This window comes from Numida meleagris, chromosome 1 (genome assembly GCF_002078875.1).
Source record: "Numida meleagris isolate 19003 breed g44 Domestic line chromosome 1, NumMel1.0, whole genome shotgun sequence".
NCBI lineage: Eukaryota > Metazoa > Chordata > Aves > Galliformes > Numididae > Numida > Numida meleagris.
In genome coordinates, this window is record NC_034409.1 from 102644730 (window position 1) to 102664942 (window position 20213).

The window sequence follows — 20213 nt, forward strand, 5'->3', positions numbered from 1 at the left end:
TTGGGGTTGCATCCCCAGCAGGTTTACTGCACGGCTACTGCTTCAGAAGGCAGCAGGAACTCATTCTGCAGGCAGCATCCAAAGTTTTCCCTAGGCACTGCTTCTCAGTTTCCCAGAAAGGGAGAGAACGCTGAGGTGGCGTTTGTGTGAACAGATAAACCTTCCATTTCTTTTATTCTTGCCTTGAATCCTACCTCCATACAGAATTATGGCAGTCCTTACTGAGACGGTCTTAAACATGACATTGGTGTCTGGCTGCATATGGAAAAATTTAAGTTCTACTGGCCCAGCATGAAGCAAACATGAAGGACACAAGTTTTAACACATGGAAGTTGAGTTCACTACGAGTATGTAAACAGTTTTTTTTCTCTTTATTCTGCTATTGCAAGAACATAAAAATATATGTCCTCTTCCCAATCCGTAAATCCATATTTGCTTTCCCTCCCCTCTCCCTCCCCGAGAAAAAAAGTTCCTCTGCCGCAGAGCAGCTATGAAAAAGTACTGATGTAAGAAAGCAGCTGCCCTTGCTTAGGGGAAAAAAAAAAAACTTTAAAAGTAGAACACACCTATAGCAAGGAGAAAAAATTAAATATGCACAGGATTCATACAGTTTTTCAACTACACTTTCAGAGTATAACGAGGTTCCATTGAACGCCCGGTGCAGCCTGAGCCCCGGGTTCAGTGCGTGGGCTGATCAGAGAACGATCAGCGTGGGCTTGTCAGGGCTCAGGCTGCTCAGCGTCACGCAGCGCTCTCTCAAAACTGTTTGCGCCCAAAGGGCCAACCACGAAGAGCTAGGATTTGCCCTGTTAAAATCAGACAAAATGATTGAAGTGATCCGGAGAGGAGATGGTAAAACTTGGACAAACACAAGAATAAGCATTCTTTTTCCATCAGTCCAACAGGTACAATGCTAGGCGGGTAAAAACTGAACACCTACCTCTTGCAGGCTTACAGGAGGTAGACGTCGTTAACACAGACAACGGTAGCAGCCCGGGTTTGTGAGAACGGGCAGGCAGCGCGTTAAAATCCTGGAGCAGTCTCGCACTTCCCCACCTCTTCCCAGCCCCGCTTAAATAAAGATAGGCTCCGCGTTGCATATTGCGTTCTGGTGTCTTTCTTTGATTTCTCTTTCACCCCGCTTTCCAAACGGCGTCAGTGAGCGACACGTACAGAAGGTGCTGCACCGGCGCGCGTCCCGGCCCAACTCCAGCTGCACAGCTCCGCCACATTACAAAGCCGCCCAGGGACGTCTGCAGGCTGATCCACAGAACCAAGTGGAGAGGGGGAGAAAAAAGAAAACAAAGAAAAAAAACCAAAACAACGCCTCGATCACATTGCAAATACTGAACACTGCAAATACCTCTTCAGTTAACATTTCCAAACTAACGTCGACCTCCTGCGGTCAGGTAGATCATTAAAATGCAGCGAGCTAAAACTCAAGGTGACTGTTACAAATAAAAACCGGCTTCCGTGAATAGCTACACAAACAGGCGGATTCCTTGTAACAAATGGAAACAGAACAGTCTAATTTAGACTCCCGTACAGCATCAGCAGTTCAAACTTAAAAGACGTCCAACAATCCTTTTCCGCTTCAGTGCAGTGTAGGAAGAATAGCACACGTTAAAGTTTGTTACGAAAATAGAGTTTATTAAAAACACATCCCTATTGTTTTGAGGAGCTTTCACCGTTACCTTTTCTTAAATTAAAAAAAAAATAGAAAGCACTTCTACTTCTGATTTGTAAACTTTTTAAAGTCAAAACTTTAAAAAAGTTACAGCAAAAATGGGTAATATTTTAATCATATCTTCAGTATTTTTGCGTTACGTTGTGGCTATTTTAAATAGAAGGGAAGCAATCAAATTGCTTACAATTCCCCACCAACTACCGAGGGGCTGATAGAAGCAGAAGCAAGTATAATACAGCAGACTGTACAACTCTAAAGCTCTACACTCCAACAAATGTCACTGTCCTCGGCTGAGGTTCCAGTCCCTAGCGAGGAGCCTCCGCGACCGCGCTCAGATCCTTTTCAGCTTGTTCCGCGGATGAGGTAGCCTCAGATGTTAACTCTCCCTCAGGCTTTACGCCTGAAGGTTCAGACTCTCCTTTAGGAAGTTCTGAAACAACGTCTGCGTCTTCCATTTTGCCGCTGTGAGATTCGTGGTTTTTCTCACCGTCTGCCCTGTCTGTCACCTCGGGTTTTTCCTTCCCTCGATTTTCTTCCTTGTCTCTGCGAGACTCCCTATCTCTAGAATCTCTCTCTCTGTCTCGATGTCCGCTGGACCGTCTGTTTCTGTCCTCCGTGTCCCTGTGCCTATCGCGCTCGGGGCTTCTTCTCCCCCATTCTCTCCTGTCGCGATTACCAAGCCGCTCGTGATCTCGGTCATCGTTGCGGTTGCCATAGCGCTCGCGGTCGTTTTCTACCCGATTGCCAAAAGATCTCCTTCCGAACCTCTCCTGGTCTCTGTTAGGGGTGAACGTCTGCCTGTCGTTCCTGAACTGCCTCCCGTCTCTGTTCTCCTCGGGTCCGCTGGGCCCCCCGCTTCCCGGCATCCCCCCGGGCCTCACAAAGTGGCCCGGCGGAGGGAAGGGGGTTTTCATTCCATGGGGAGGAGGCATCCCGAAGCCCCCCGGGCCGGGCGGGGGCCCTCTGTGCATCATGTGGGGCGGCATGTGTCGCGGCGGCATCAAGGGGAACCGCTGCAGAGGAGGCGGTGGCATTCCTGGCGGTCGCTGCAGCGGTATCAAGCCCGGCCGGGCACCCAGGAGGCCGGTGGATGGAGTCTGCAAGCCAACGACGGGGGCCGGCGGGGGCGGCGCGACTCCTTGGGTGCCTGAAGCAAAGAAACGGAAGCACAGATTAAAATACAGTAACTTCATTTTCAAAAGGTTCAGAAAGTCTCACGGAATGAGTAACGCAAGAACGGTGTGTGGGGAGAGCTGTCTGCCAAGTGTCGCGTGCTGGTTTGCACTCCGACAAGAGAGCACTGTCCTTCAGCAGAAGTTTCTTTTGTGCTACGAACAATTACTGCCGAGACAGACACTGACTGCTCCCTTCTCCTCAAGGCTGCCCTGGTGAAGAAGCCATCACGGTTTGCAGGTCGGAGTTCCTCCACACCAACTCCGTGCCTTGCCTCGGCTGCTGACCAAACACCTCCCTGATGGGTTATGCTTCCCAGGCTTCCATGTTACAGACACACGTGCTACTTCAGCTAGCTCTAGAACCTTCCTCTGTGATAAACACCGTTAAGGTATACCTGGCTAAAATGCATGAAATTTCAGCTGGATTACCAACAAGTGCACGACAGGCAGCAGTCAGCACTAAGTGACAGAAGGAGAGCTAAGGCCAGAGCAGGGCTGGGAAAGGAGCGGGGAGCTACACAGTTCCACCTACCCTTCCCAAGAAAATTGGTAACGCAAGTTTAATTTTGCAGCATAAAACTAAAAGGAAATGCAACACGTCGTTCCTGGATTTTTTTTCTTTTTTAACGGTTTTCCATCTTTTATGGAATTATAAAATGGCTTAGGTTGGAAGGGACCTCAAAAAGACCACGCCGTTCCAACCCCTGGTGTGGGCAGGGCTGCCCCCCACTACATCAGGCACTAGATTAGGACAGAATCATAGTACATGTCCAGCGTCAACTATTTTCCATTTTACTTCTGGAGTACTGGAGTCTTGGTTTAGCATGATCTTCCTAAGAGGAACAAGAGGAACCCCTCAAAGCCTGCTGACACCAACACAAGGAGCTATGGCCGAAAGCTGAGGGGTATGAGGGCAGGCGGGTGCTTCGCACCATTAAGCGTGTGCAGCTCATCATGCACGTCCCCTGTGTTCAACCCACACTATTGTCTCATGCCCTCTGCCTTTCACACTGGATCTGTCAGCCCCAGGCATTTCTGCTCACAAGCCATTTACCTGCCAAAGAGCTCCATACATCTGAGAGCACGTATATGCAGACATTTTTAAAGTAAACTCCAAAATTAAAATTGTTTTATTTCCACACACATGAATAAAAATGAAAGGTTTGGATGCAGCTTACATGCAAGTTTGTAACTACTGCCCCTGGGAAAAACTAAAATACTAACCAGCCAAGTAAATTAATATTGAAATTAAATACTTGGCAGCGTCACACTGACAACTGCACCTGGAGCAAAACAGAGCAGACATGCCATTGTGCAGACATCCCACCTTCCAGTTGGACATCACAGCTAATTTATTTAGCATCTGCAGCTCAGCCAAGCCTGAGCTTTCTGCAGAATTAGTGCCCTGTCACTACACCGCTTCTTCCACTAACATCGTATCTAAACAGAAACCTTTTAATGCTCTTCATGTTGGTGTTAGAAGGAAACTACGTTTCACTGATCAGTAAACCTCAGGGAGCAAAGAGATGCATGTTCTTCCAGTCCATGGTACCATCTTACCTTCCCCTCCAAGCAGTCACTTTTAAGACCTGGCTTAAAACGTGACCTTCTTTGAAAGCAATGATCCACCAGCAACAGCTTGCTTTTTGTCTGGGGTTTTTCTTTTTCCTTTTGAAGATAAGCGGCCCCTTCCCCCTCAGGTTCGTAACTAGGGCTACCTGCCACCTTGTTTGAGCTCCTCCTAGACTCAGTCCTACACATCTGGCAAGGCAGACACGTGGCTAGCAGTGCCTTCCAAGAAATTTATTTTGCCGAGTTTTGAGATTCAGGGATATTTTAAAGTAAATTCTTCCACAGAATTTTAAAAATAAGGCAGAAAGGAAGAACTAAGATTGAATGGGCTGAAGAGGATAGGCACGTTCCTGCTCTACAGCAGCAGATGAGGTGAGGGCTATGACTGCATGAGGCAAGTGAGATAAGCTTTCTGAATTAAACCATACCTGCCCATTTGATTTCTCAGCCATATTTCTACACAAAACAACGCATGGAAGCAGCACAGTGCTTTCTGGAAAGTCATTCTCTTCCCATCTGGACTGCACCATTAATGTAGTGGAACACCTTTTGTATTCAATAAGCCCCCTCACCTTTCCAGGCTGGAGTACACTGCAGAAACCAGTTAGTTTCTTCTCCGTGCCGACAAATCAGGCACTAATTAAAAATTTACTCCAAAAGAGCCATCCAGAAATACCCCCAAGTTCACTGAAGATGTTCAGCAAAGTTAGCAGCACAGATCACATGCAATGCCTGACAAAATCTAAAGCCTTCTACTGCTTTACATAAGACAGTATGCAAAATGTAAACAGTTTATCAAACCTGAAGAAAAATACAGCAGCTCTTACAGAAGCAATTAAGTTCCTGAATGACCATCTCATACCTGTGCAAACGAGTGATGGAATTTATCTGCCCCAGCCTCTGTTTTATTCATGGGCTCACTCTTGTAAGCCTTTTTGTAGCTAGCCTGGTCTTCTTGTTTACGGATACGGCACCCCAGCCATCCTTTTCACCAGCTTCTTCCTTTGTTTAAGCTGCCTTGACCATGGCTCTTATTAAAAGACATAGCTTTTATTGCTGGTGATACATCATCCTCAGACCTTACACCTAATATGTTAATTCTGTTTTGAATGTCTAAAAAAATAGATTGCTTTCACAACGTTTTTTGTGAGTTTTACCAGTGATGCATAAGGAGAGGCCATCAGCACTTGAGAAGCCTATAATATTGTATGGGAACTGCTAAGTCATGGCCTGAACCACTGATTGGAAGGAAAGACCCAGTCAGCCCTGGGAGCACAGGTGAAGGCAATTCACTGTGTGACCCGAAGGGGTGGAGCCTGGCTCCACCCCTCTTAGGCCTCATTTAAGGGCTGACTGCCACTGAGGAAAGATCTCTATCTGGAGATCTCTCCTTGGTGGAAGCTTTTCTCTGCAAAGCCAGAATCTTCTGATACAGGTGAGCAATCTACTTCCCAACCTTTGTGGCACCTTGCTCTTGTGCTGGTCCTTCCACCACTTCTGCAATGCCTTTTCCATCATGTTGGTCCTTCCGATCGCTACAAATATGAAGAACTCCTCTGAGGATGACCCCATCCCCAACCACCGGAATGTTCTCAGAGATGCAAGAACAGCCACCCAGCATCAAAACTGTCCTGCTTTCACTTTACTCACAAAGCGTGGCCCAAATGCTACATCTGTCCTGAAGGAGTGTCTTCTATCCAGAGAGCTCACAGCAGGTGTCCTTACTGTACTGATAATCAGGTAAAAAGCAAGACTGCCATGGCACTGTAATCCCATTCCTGATCATCTTCTCTTCTGGCTGGACACGTTCCATTGTGATAATTAGCAGTGTTAAAAATGTTAACATGGGAAAGGAGTGTGGCATCTCATTTGTTGTGTGGCTTTTTTTTTTTTTTTAAACAGAACTCTGCTCTATAAGTGATAACAGTATCTCACAATTGTTAAATTGCTTCTCAGATGTGTTACCAGAAAGGAAGTGGAGGAATGGTGTTATCTGCACTTAACAGCCTCCCTTCACATACAACTCTGTCAAGTTGGATAGAAGTACACATGAGAACACCAAGTCAAAAGCTTAGGAATCCAGCAGAACAGCAAACTAAGGTTTCAGGATGAGGCTGATGCCTACATTCTGCAGTTCTGCAAGCCACATTAATTCTCCCACTGTTCTCCAGTGGGCAATTTTGCATGTTAAAACCAGAACATCACATAGTATCAAGAAATTCTTGGAAGAGGTACCAAACACAATGTTTTATCTCTTGTGTCATTTTCTGGTGTTTCATGAAGAACCCTTTAAGAGCAGGTCAAGAATGTAAAGAAAGAAGCCTAAATTTAAGAGTCTAAATATCTATTCGCACCCTAAATAGCTTGCTGTAAATGCCGACATTCTTCAACACAGTCAGTGCCCATCACTGAAGCCAGTAGGAGTTTGCCTCTGTTCACTTAAGATGCTTAAAGAAAGAAGCAAGAGCCCAACTATGTATGTGTATAGTGTTGGTTACCGGTGTTAAGACTTCTGAAATTCCCACTTTATACAACATAAACTCTATACTGATTCCGGTCAAGGGGTTCATCAAGGCAAAGATCAATTCTCAAGCACCATTTGTGGAATTCATGTTCCCATACCTCTGAATTCCCATTCAGTGGTATTAGAAATGTAACATTCATATACATAATTAGCAAGCACACAGCGTTATGCTTTTAAAATGGGCTATCCTAAGAAGTCTGGAAACACATTAGGTTTACCATTGTTCATAACCTGTATTAACAAAGTGCTCCTACCTCCTTGGTCCCAATACACACTTTGTAATAGATAATATCCAGATGAGCTTAGAGAAAACTGTACACAGTCTTTTATAATTTAATGCAGATTACAAAAAGATCACGTGGTTACTGGAGAGCAAACCAGTGAGGGAGCAAAGAACTGTGGTTCACGTGCACGAACAGGAAATGAAAACCAAGCTCACTGAGAACTATGGTGTATTATTCTTCGATAACATGTAATTATCATTGTAGAAATTTTAGTAAAGAGAGCATTAGACAAAAACCTACCAACTGCAATATGGTGCGTTTAATCAAGGTAATAGATCACAATCTGGATATCTGCAACACAGCATCTGCGACAGCAATTTATTACTGGTCCACATTACAGCATTTGCTCAGCACTAAGAACAAGATGGCAAATCAGAAATGACATAAAGCCTGTCACTTTCTGCGGTATGTACATGTAAAAGGAATCTAAAAATATCTGCTTGGCAGATCATTTTAAAAGTGACATATAAGGACACACTCACAAAGCCAGTTACAATCTGGATAATCTTGTTCCCATCAAGAACAAGAAGCTGTAACAACAGTGTATATGATCAAGGATACAACTAAATCAAAACAACCTGAAGGTGGCTTTTTGTTGTTTTTTTTTTGTTTTTTTTTTAAGAAATAAGCACCAAAAAAATTAGACAATGTCCACAAGAGATCACCTCGCTGAAGCACAAACATGTCTTTGTTGGAAGTGATGAAAGAATTACATTGGAGGAACAAATGAAATTAGTGGAGGTGAAACAGAATGTAACTTACAGTACTAAGAAAGCATATGAAATCTTACAATCATCCATTTAGAACTGCTTTGTAACACATCTTCCATATGAAAACCAAACAGAAAGATAAACTTCATTTTGAAGTTACAAAAATTAGAAGAGAGCTCCTGTGTTTGTACAGTCTACATAAGGTATTCTCAAGCAAGGTTACTGAATTTAGATTTGAGTCTCTTCAAAACAATCTTCATTCCTTGAATTCAGCTTGCTGAGGTAAGTTCTTCTGTCCTGCCCAAATATTCGAAGACCATCTCTTCATTCTTCTTGTTAAACTACTCAAGCCCCTTTACCCCTACTTCCCCAAGCAGTCCTCCCGACATACTTCATGATGCTGTCAAGCAAGTCTTTCTTCCACGTTCTTTGTCTCAGCTTGGAGAGTCCCATCATGGGCACGTTAAGGAGCAGCTTAAGAGGACTCCGTGAGAAACTAGTCACACGATCAGTCGTATATTCAGATTGCTAAACCATATGCTTGCAAACACGAGTTTGATTAGTCTGAAGCACGACTCCTCTCCCCTGCACTTTCCCCACGGCTAACTGAGGGTGATGCTGTACCTGCTCATTTACTTCATCCACGTCATTCGCCGCTGGACTGTACGAGACTGTGCACTCTAGCTACACTGCGACTGTCAGGCCTGCTAGTCCTTCTGGGCTCTGGGACTGGCATGTGTACGTAGACTGCATCTCATGCCCGTACACACAGTGAAGCCTCAGCACACTCCATTTCCCAGGCTTTGATTTCCCTAGGAGTGAAGCCTGATGCAGAGTGAAAAGGAAGGAATGATGATGCAGCCTGGCCAGCTCTTGAATTCAGATGACGGGGAGCTCAAGGCTTCAAGGGCCACTTTGCAATCTGATCAGCACGCATAGAAGTAAGCATCACCTCTGTCATGGTTTTCTTCTAGCTCACAGGGAGACCGCATCTGGACTCCCACGTGCAGAGTTGCACTCCGTTGTTAAGTGAATGGAGGTGGTTTTAACAGAAGTGTTTCACTGGTGTTAACTTACTGAAAAGACTTAAAAGCAAAAAAGACTGATACTAATTTTCTTGTATCGTACATCTGATGGCAAATAGCTGCCCTTAACTCTGAAATGTCAAGATGGAAGCATTTCACCTAACTCCTTGATTTTCTAACTTCCTGAAATAAGACGCCCATTAACATAAAATGCATTTACTTAAAGAAACACAGAGCCCTCTTAGTTATTACCTAAAGTCTACTTTGCAAGTCTGTCTTAATGCTTAAGCTGACAATCTCGTAAGAAGAAGAAAAATTCCATCTGCTTGTTGATGAGACCGACTGTGGAGAGAAGTCACTCTGACCCCATGGACAGCTTTATCCACCTCGACTACTCAGTAAACAAGCTAACAGAAATAAAGCCAAATTCTTCCATTTCAGATTTATCCAATTCAGCTTCCTTGAATTTGTAAGAAGAAGAAAGCTACCACCTGAGTTAACGGACACAAGTATTTCATTTACTTCACTCCAACATTCTTTACAAAATGTTTTTGTTCTGTGTACAGCGATACAGCAAACTGCACACACATTTCAAAGGCTTGGAATAAAAAGTTCCAATTATACTGTACAAAGATACCGTGAAGCTTCAATAATAATTGAAGTTTATTGGTAATACTGTATTACAATTGCTAAAAAGTTCATTTGGTCATTAAGAGGGGAATGTCTTAAATATATGACCTGATAATCTTCATCATTACCAAATTCTCTTAACCCATGGTGTCACCACAAGATATTTATTTTTTTATTTCTTAAACAACACCTTTCTGTGCTCTATAAGTAGTCAGCCACTGGGTTGGGATATCCGATTTTAAAGAGAGTGATTTTCAGAGAGAAGAGGTACTTCACTTTTTGAAAAATCCCCTTAAAAAGTTCTCATTTGGAGTTTCTAACATGAAGCATCCAGAAATCCCTAGTCACAACTGGAAAATGTATTCATCAAAAGTGATGGAGCAGTTAAGCACTCAGGGAGACAAATCTTTTGTTGTTTTGCAGTATGCACTGCACATTTCTGGACAGAAAAACACTTAAAGCTGTGTTTTCCATTTGCTTGTCAGGCTCTATTTTAGAGACCTAAAATACCACAAATATAACAATCTCAGTAGGAAATGTTTTCTGAGTGTATGTATTCTTGACAGTGACACATGAAAGGACACTTCTAAGGTAAGACCTCGGTAAAAAGTTTCAAAATCGGTAGAACTACAGGACTGAATAAAACTTGGTTTTGTTGGTTTTTTTAACCATTTTATTAAAATCATTCATTCCATACATAAAAAGCATACCATATTCTCATAGATTTAAAAAAATACACTAAAAAATATACTGTTCTTCTCTAAAGATAAATTTCTAGTAACCTCTATACATGTAATCGTTGAGTCTAAAACTCAGCTCATGTGCCATACAAATGTTTTAAGTTAATTTTCTACGTGGTAAAAACCTCCATTTGTTAATGGAGACAACGTGGCATTCTGTCCTCTATTTCTAACTTAAACGTTATGGCTTTTTTGTTTGTTTATAAAAGAAATGTTGAGTAATAAAGTTTTACTGCTTCTGGTGTGTAAAATCAAGTATTTAAAAATATTTAAAAGCCAAAAAGGACAGAATTTTCAACAATTTTAAGAAATCTGCTCCACTTCACTATTAACTAAGTCAGCAGCAATGTGAAAATTGTACTATAAATTCAGAGGACAATAAAACAGAAGAATATACACAAAACGAACTTACCAAGAAGTGGAATAGCTTGGGTGACGGGAGCAGGTACATTAGTAGGTGCTACAGGAGGTGGAACAGTCGCATATATTTTGGAACTATCAGTAGTTTCGGCATTCCCTCTGGATCCAGAAACCACTGTTGGGATGGGATTTCCTACAGACGCATCTTTTGTAGTGTCTTCATTTACTCCAGCTGCTGTAGCTAAGGAACAATGCAGCGACATATTAAAAAATAAGTCAGCTTTTCTGCTCGCGTGATAGCTTCCTTCTACCATTGCTTGTTCAGGATTTAGGCACTTACAGTTTGGGATGTTTACTGCTGGAGTGTGAGGAACAGATACTGGAGGAGTTATAGGTGGTGGTGGTCCAGGAGGAAGAAAGCCTATAAAAAATGTACGCGTTAACACTACACATCATTTACCAACACGTAGCCGTGCTGTTTATATGGCAAATACTATTATTTGGTATACGGTTAAAATACTTAATATCCCTATGAATATACCTGGAGGCAAATGCATTGGGTTGAAACCAGGTCGTAAAAATGGAGGTGGAGGTGGTGGTGGCACTCCGGGAGCAAATCCAGGAGGTGGAATTCCTAAGGGCGCTGTGAAAGCAGGTGGCTGGAGCGCACCAACCACAGGAGGACCTGATGGATGTGGTGGAACCTAAGGAAAAAAAAAAAGGAAACACGTTACCTCAAGACCAAATGCGTTATTCCTTGTTCAGATGAGGACTCTCTTCCACGTTTAGCCTGTTAAACTAAAACAATTTAAGCTATCTTAAATTACTTTGCAGCAAGGTGGCTTAAGTAACAGCAGTCAAAGGACTCCTACAACTTAAAGTATCAACGCTGATCTCATTTGCCTCCGTTGTTAAAGAAAAAATGATTCTCTGTGCTAAATTGTTATTAACGCATGAGGACAAGTCATCTAAATACATACTTTACACAGCAGCTGAAATTCATTTTACCATCTGGCGCAAAGCACTATTAAACCGCAAATGTGAATCAATTAAAAGCCTTTTTTTTTTTTTTTTCTCATTTTGCTACCTGAGTTTGTATTAGAGTGAATTTTCTTTCCTTAATTTTTCAATTCTGGTATGTATCAAGCAGTTTCTGAATGAAAACTGTTTTAAATTAAATTGGTTGTTACACTCATAATTACTAATTGACTATAAAAGCTACACCAAATGTGCAGGAATCAAAAGGAAAGTCAAAATACATTTTGCATTTAAAATTTGACTACTGAAGTGAAGGAGAGCTGTGTAGTTAAGTGACTGTAACTAACTCGCCTGCATCAAACTCCAGAACTAGTACACAAAGGCCCAGCCTAATTTATATATTTCTAGTGTAAAGAAGGGAAAGCCTTTGTTGTTCCATCCTCAGAATTAAACAAAATGGCATTAGAGTGAACTAAGTAAAACGTTCTTAAACCTGCAAAGATGGTAAAAGTTGCCAGGCAACTAATAGTTGGTTGGACTCTGTAGGTGGTTTACGGACTGTTACGTGAAAAACAGCCCAACTGCACAGATAACCAGAAAGGTCTCCTGGGGATCTTCTGGGTACAAGGACTTTCCAAGGCCAACACTGAATCGGTAGGCAAGCACAACCTAGGAATACCACATCGGGCTGATATTACTTAGATGAACGCTAATACTGAGTAATTCTAAAGGTGCTTGCATTAAATCATCATTAAAGGTTTAGAAAAAGTATGACTTCAGTCTTGTTAGGTCCTTTTGTTTATTTGCAGGCACTCCTGCAGAAAAAAAACAGCTTGAACTTGTTTATAGACATCGCAATAGAACTGTTGATTGCACAAATGTGTTGATATAGGTATGTACTTAACTGATAGAATTGAGCAAGGTAAAGGTAAACAGGGGCAAACTTGTGAAGTGCTGCCAGCCCTTACATAGGGAAAAGCTGAGAAAACTATGAATGGCTTCAGAAGGGATAATGAATAGTAAAATTGTGACTGAATGAGAACAGAAGTAACATCAAAGGAAAATCATTCAGGTAGATACTAGAGGATATTCACACCTAATTATCAAAGCTTAACTGCTCTACTTATTCCTCTCCCCCCCAAAAAATTAACCCTCTAAAACATGATTTTATGTAACGTGGCAAAAATCTTTCCTTTAAGGAAAAAAAAAAACAAAGGCAGTAAAAAACTGTGCATAAACATCATAATATCTAATTTAAAGTTTCTCTGTTAAAGAATGGCTAATAAACACTGACAGACAAGGACAGAGGACTGGTGAACAATTTCATAACAATAGCTAGTGGACTGGAAAAAAATGAGTAACAAAAATGCTACAGAGGAAACCTTTTATTAATGGGGAGATAAACACTGGGGAAAAAATGGTATTTTATTAGCAGTGTTAGAAACTGGAGTGACTGAGCCCTCAATAACTGTAATGCAAATCGTGCTGCATCTCAACAAACGCGTCCCAGGGTTTAGCTTGTGTCCAGATACAGCTGTTTTTTAAAGTATACCTCTCAGACTGAGAACTGAAGGAGAATCACCGGCCCAGCACAATCTACATCTGTGCTCCAAGACAAGTAAGTATCTGTTTAAGAGCACCTGGAGTCTCCACTGGGAAGGCCAGCAAGGAGGAGTCTGCCAGTTTCAATGTAAAGGGTGTATGATGGAGGAGCTGTCCAACATCCATCCAGTTGTAGGGAGGAGGAGCATGTGGTACTCGGTAATATGCCAGGAAGTTTGGGAGGTACAAGCATTTTGGACTGCTGTTTCTGGATGACAACTCATTAAGCAAAGGAAGTGGATTTGGGGCTGGTCTGGGAAACTTACAGTAAGGACAGCCACAAGAAATTTCAGTTTATCACCCTAGCAAAGCCTGAGCCATTCTTCACTGTAAAAAAATGGCAGTTTTGGTAGGGTACCACCAAGCTTTGCTAAGAAAATGGAACACCAGTTGCCTGTAAAGCTTATCAGTGAACAAGTAACACAACTGGCATCATTGTTACTAACAAACACAAGTCTCTCTCTTGGTTGTTGAGGGTAAACTTCATCTTCAGTACTGCAATATGACTTAAAAATAAACATGGACCTACCCTCAGAGCGGACCACTGAGGTGTATTACTCAGACCTGCAGGAGCAGGACCAGATTCAGCAACAGCTCAGAGATCTGAATTTACAGGCAAGAAAAGGGCTCATGCCAGTGGCACAACACAGCAACAATATTCCACCTATCTTGCCAACAACCCAGGAACTGTAGCCAAAAAATGCTGTGCATGCTATCAGGCCAAAGAACCAGACTTACCTATGGGAGCTACCACTCATAAAAGACATTACTGGTTTTAAGCACCCTGCTAATACGTACATTAATGGGTTTCAGTGATACTGACAACCAGAGGCCAGTCTGCAGGCAGTTACACCTCTCATAGGCAAGGTCCAGCAAAGCAGGGCTCCTATGTGCACAGCCCATGCACAGGAGGCCTGTTTGGATTCTAGCAGAGAAAGGAGCGATGCAGCACCTCCTGATCCCAACCATTTAGTGGGACAACGTTAGGGCTGCAGGCAGGGCACAGAGCTGTTAACCAGGCTTAACCAGGATATAAGAAACTACTGGATATGGCACGAGAAGTTGCTGGACACAACAGGTAACAAAGTGAGAAGCTGACAAAAGTTATGGACAGTGCCGTAAGGAATGGCTGGACACAGCAGCTGGTTAGCAGGGTACTTTGTAAACAACAGCCACGCTTCACAATCGGAAAGAGGAATGTCAGAGGGAAAAGGACCTTGCAAGGCCAATGGTGCATAAGGAACAATTTCCTAGAATAACGTACAGGATAGTATTACTTAGGTAATGGCACCGTAAGTTGCAGATCTGCATCTATAAGATGTAGATCAGGGACCAACATGGAGAATCAATTAGACTAGAGTTCATGCAAGCCTGGAACAGAGAAAAAGAGGGATGACTATAACAAAAATAAGATCAAGAAGTGAGAAGAGGGGAGAGTAAGGTATGGGAATAACGATCAGTCTGAGTCGTTTGGGTGTATCCATCAGGCAGTCCTACACTTCACTACCACAGCCCAAAACAAGACAATGCATCAAACCTGTTCTGACATATTCACAAATATCAAATCTGCTTTTCTGATCAGAGGAACAAGGGTGGACTGGGTACTTACCCTGGCTAAAAGGAGTGCAACCTAATGGATGGATTGAGCAACTGGGTATCACTATGTTGATGTCCACTTGCAGGCTGGACAGAAACAGCAGCTAACCAACACTCTTAACAGCCTCCCCACATCTTAAAGTCCTAAACATATGTTACTTTTACCACTAACCATTACTATCGTCACAGCTGAACCTCATTAGCAAGTTTTTAGAACTGTTTACAAATTAATAAACTGTTTTAATTTTATGGTGCCCGAGAAAATATAAATTGGTAAGCATAACACAGCCTGAAGAACAGTTCAAAGCAAAACCAGAGGTGAAGGCCAAATACAGTTCTCCAATCCTAGCCTGAGTTTGCAAAGGTGCAAATATCTTTGCCGTGGTAAAGAACATTGAAGCTTGTGAGGCACAGATGAACCACCATGACACACTTATGTTCTAGAACCGGGTGACTTTTTTCTTTATACTTTCTTCCTCAGCATAGATTTAAGGGAAATATTAAAAAAACACTAGTGTTTGATACAGTTAATTCTAATTAAAGGTAATTACAGCTAATGGCTATTAAAGCTTTCTGAAATTTGAGATTTAACTCATATATTCATTTACTAAGAATGTCTTGGAGCATTTAAGGAATTCTGTGTTAACGCAACACAGAACTCAACATACTATGTTCTCAAACCAAGTAACTGGTAAATTATATGCATCTTCAAATGACACAAGTTCTCGGTCTTCTCTGAGTGTCCGCCATGTTATAGTCCATAACATTTCTCAAGATTTAAAGTAGTTTTATTCAAACTTTCTCCCATTTGGAAGAACGTATACTATCATCTTACCAGTGACAGGAAGTAAAATACTACTATAAAACTAGTAACACTCTTCTGTCAATAAGTAAAGCTAAAAGAAATAGACTGTAAAGCACTGAAGGGAATACTTGTTATTACGTGCTGCTTAAACTAGTGGTAAAGTTTCAGACAGCATTCTTTTAACAGATGAACATCAATTATGACTAAAGAACTACTGTTACAACAAAGGCAGAATATGAAATTTTTCACATGGAAATCCCAAGGGCTGTTCAAAGAGAGCATACACAACATCAACAAACACGAAAGCAATATGCTATTTTAGATCTGCAGGTGAGTTAAATCAATAGTAAGGAAAACTAATTAGGAAAACACAAAAAAAATTAATGCAGTCATAAAAGACAGTGATGTGCTTCACCCTATTAATAAAAATGAACTGTAATAATTTATTTAGATTGCGACGATAAGTATTAGAAGTACAGTCCTACAAGACTTCAAAGACGTATTTGACAGACACACATATGCTCTTGTCTACATTAGTATTAAGGCAACAGTGAGGTTTTGGAGCAAATTCTCCACCATTCCCACCAAGCACATGCTGATTCAGTCCCAAGGGCTGTCCTGGTACATGCAAACTACATCCTTCTTCAAGAAAACCAAACCAGACTCCCTGTTCCTGCTGGGCACAAAATACAATCCAAACCTTAATGGATTTTACGGTTTTTAAGTCTTCCATTGGCACTGCGACTCAGCAGCAAAGGAACATTCTCCTACTAGACTGTATTGCTCCTCTAAGTAAAGAAAGTCAGGTATTGCTTTTAAGCAGGCACAACAACAAGACACACACACACAAGATGATCAAGTTAATTCACCATAATTTCTCCCTTCTGTTAACGTACGTATTGCCACGCTGAATAACTATCCAAGTTTTTGTTCAGATATCTACAGTAAATGGGAAGCGACTCTCACCTGTGGAGGAGGTACTGTAATTGGTGCAGGCATGGGAACGGGAATTGGAACAGGTAAAGCTTTAGGTATAGGTGACACTGGTTCATTATGCGTAGCTTCTGCGCCACCGTTCTGAGCTACTTCATTTTCAGACTTCTTGGGAATCCCCTTCCACTCTATACAGAAAGAAGAAACCAACCATATATGTTGTTTATCAGTTCTGAAAAAGCTGACAAGTAGTCAAATACTACCGTGTAAAACCCATACGCTTTGTGATGTTTACAGAAATGACCTCATTAAAACAATTTCTCAGAAAATGAGCTACAAAACACAGAGCTACGAGACATTTTAATACGTTTCTAGGGAAAAAACATCCAAGTATTTTCAAGCACAATTAAAGCAAATCACTGAAAAATGGCAATGAAGTTTATTCATTTCATCAGTTATTCATTGTATTTCACAGTTCCTTGCACTGTCAGCATTTACACGTTCTGACACATTGACTGTAACAAAAACAGTAAGGCTGCTTTGGGCCACTTGCTTGGGAAAAGACAGCTAAGTAGAAAAAAGAGATCAGAGAACAAGCATTATGGGGAACTGAGCACTGGAACACCTGAGGTTATGTTTAAAATGTTAGATGTCAGTTTAAAAACACATTCAACTTACACCTATTTATCATGAAAGCATACTACTATTTAAAGTAGTAACTGTCTGAATTAGGGCAAATTTGACAGAATGACAAAATCCTGAAATGTTTCAGTAGTGAAACAGAACACCACACAATGGCTGCACTGTTAAAACCAACACAGTAGTCTAGTGCACCAGAAGCCTAAGGCAATTTCAATTTTTAAGTATTGCTTTCATTTAATGCTACTTTTAGAAATCACAACAGCCAGCAGAATAGCAATTCTGTGTTGATTTGAAGCCTGTCAGTGATTAAGTTGCTAATACTGAACAGGTGTAATTTTCTTAATACAATCACAGAAGCCTGGTATTTTCACTGCTTACAATAAAACAAGATTTCTGTTTAGGTCAAGATAAATACAAGACTCGCTAATGGAACCGACCCTAAGTATGAAAACAAAAGGCACTTTTTACAGAAATCATAAAGTTGCTGTCAGATAAATTCCTACACACGTACTCCAAAGACAGGCTCCTTTGCTATGGATAGCTCACACAAACTAGAGGGGAACCAGGTTCTAGACTACGGAGCAGTTTCCAACATTGATCACTATCAGTGGCAACGTCGAGTCACAGCTCATCAGGTGTCCAAGTGCAGCTTCAGCTCAACCTCTGGTAATCCAACTGTTCAATCCCTGATGGGGACTGCCATTAACTGCCTACAACCAGTCTCTGATCTATGGTTTGCACATTTTGCATTTCTTAAGCCATTTCACTTTATACGCACCTCAGAGTCAGAAAAGTCAACCATACCATTTTCACTGCATCAGTATGAAGGACAGCTTTTTTATAAGCATTTAAAGTAGCAGCAGTACTTTACCTGGACTAAGAGTTTCATTGTCCAACATTCCACCTTCACAGAAGCTTTCAAGATCTTCAGGCTTAACTTTGTCCCATGGTATGTAAGTAACACCTAATTCTACATCCCAATACTGCTTGTAATCTGGCTTTATTCCTTTATTCAAAGCCCATGCAATCTTGAAGAAAAAAATATATGTAGTTAGTACTGCTGTCATTTTAATGGTTTAAATTATCAGTTATGACAAAATAGCACATCCAAAAAAAGCTACAAAGCAAACAAGTGTATTCTAACTGAAACAGCAGGAAAAACACTCTGAAAACAGAAGGGTTTTTTTTAAAAGGCACAATTAGTTCTTACGTCTCTGCTTGACTCTGGCACATGATTTGGAAACATGTAAACAGGCGTTTTTTTCCAGAGTTCCCCTGTCACTATAATTAATTTTATTTCTCTTCAGGGGACAGTCTCACTCTTGAATATGATGTTCCGCAAAAGGAAACACTTGACTAATTAATGTGTTCTTCCTTAATTATTAGTACTCTTTGTAGGACTGTAACTGTGTTTAATTATAGATTAGACTATTAAGCAGCAACAAGAAAACCACAGTTACCGTCCACCAGAATGACTAGAAGAACATCATTTATGGAACTGCACCAATTACACAGTTGCTGGCAGTTTTTCAGAGAAACTGATACAAGTTCCTTTAATCACACGACAGAACAGGAATAATACATATTAATAAAGTGGTTCATTCACATAAATTTAGAGAATACCACATCCAGACTATATACCAGTCCGAAACACCAACAAATCTAGAACAGATGAAAAAGGTTGTAGTAATTACAACAGCTTAACATTATCCAAGAAGTACCTTTATAGATTTTTGATTGACTTTGAAGTTGCCTCTGCTCAATTTTTGTAGGGCACGATAAGCATCTTGTCTGTGAACCATTACAATGTAGGCACATCCTCTCGGTGGTATCATCTGTTTGTATTTTAAGAAAAAAAAAAAGAGTGCTAACAGTAACCAGGTAACGACATACAAATGTTAAATTACAGAAAACTGGAACATCAGCTGGTGTTACAAGAAGGATTACTAGGTACGAAGGAGGATGTTAGTTTAAGAGGCTAGAACAGCCAGCATCTTCCAGAAATAAATGCTTCTAATTGAGAATATGGACTCCTGTTGCATATTTAATCTTTGAAATTGGCCAACACTGTTCACAGAAGTACTATGGCCTCAGAATTAGTAAATCTGTTGAAGAAACAAGATACACTAACACCCCTGCTTTATTCCAAATACCACAATCGCCATCTGTACCTTCACACTGTTTTATCTGCAGTTTTGTAACCATTCTTATTACATGCAAAGAATTTGAGAAAAAAAGCTTCAATTCTGTTTCACAAAACAGCAAGAAAATCAGCTACATATTTTGTTTAAATAAAATTCCACTATCACATATATATACACATCCTTAATAAAACTACATAATCCTGGTTTTCTATGTTTATGTCTAAAATGACAGAACAGAAACGAACAAAACAAATGACCACCAGCTGAGATTCTACATTCCTACTGTCAAACAATAAAATGGAGCAGACAAGGAACTCAATGACCCTTTCTTATTCCATTCCCTCTAGAAAAAGTGTGAATTTTATGAAAACAGGGGTGATCCATAAAATTATCCCAAAGGCTTTTTTAATACATAAATAGCAAGCAACTGCCTTTTTTTTCTTTCCAAATGAGAGGACAAATGAATTTTCACATTAGAAAACACAATCATAAAGGCAATGACAGCCCTTCAATCTTTGTAATGTATTAAAAATAAAGCTAACTTGAAACAGTCTGAAAAGTGCTTTTGAAGTCTAGGCTTGCATTGAAACATCTATACTTACATTTATTGATTCTATTGGGCCAAACTCCTCCAAGAGACTTCCAACATCCTGTTGCGTAGTCCTTTTGTCAAGTTGTCCTACCCACAGTGTAGTACTACAAACTACAATCAAAGAGTTAGCAAAGACCGTAAGAGCACTCGTAAACATTTATTTCACAAGCCAAAATGTCAAAACAGACACGTTAAAATAGTGAGTTATGACATC

General features: G+C 41.0%; 1 protein-coding gene across 4 annotated transcripts in view; it reads right to left on the minus strand.

The window, feature by feature from the left end:
• SCAF4 (SR-related CTD associated factor 4) overlaps positions 1630 to 20213 on the minus strand; it is a 45427-nt gene continuing 26843 nt past the window's right edge. For all 4 annotated transcript variants that reach the window (XM_021404227.1, XM_021404206.1, XM_021404217.1 and 1 more), the window contains 8 exons: positions 20010 to 20110; positions 18985 to 19098; positions 18135 to 18291; positions 16655 to 16809; positions 11249 to 11411; positions 11048 to 11128; positions 10760 to 10948; positions 1630 to 2834 (listed from right to left, as the gene is read on the minus strand). In XM_021404227.1, the coding sequence (XP_021259902.1) occupies positions 1993 to 2834; positions 10760 to 10948; positions 11048 to 11128; positions 11249 to 11411; positions 16655 to 16809; positions 18135 to 18291; positions 18985 to 19098; positions 20010 to 20110 (1802 nt within the window). In that variant the 3' untranslated portion in view covers positions 1630 to 1992. The remainder of the gene's footprint in view (positions 2835 to 10759; positions 10949 to 11047; positions 11129 to 11248; positions 11412 to 16654; positions 16810 to 18134; positions 18292 to 18984; positions 19099 to 20009; positions 20111 to 20213) is intronic.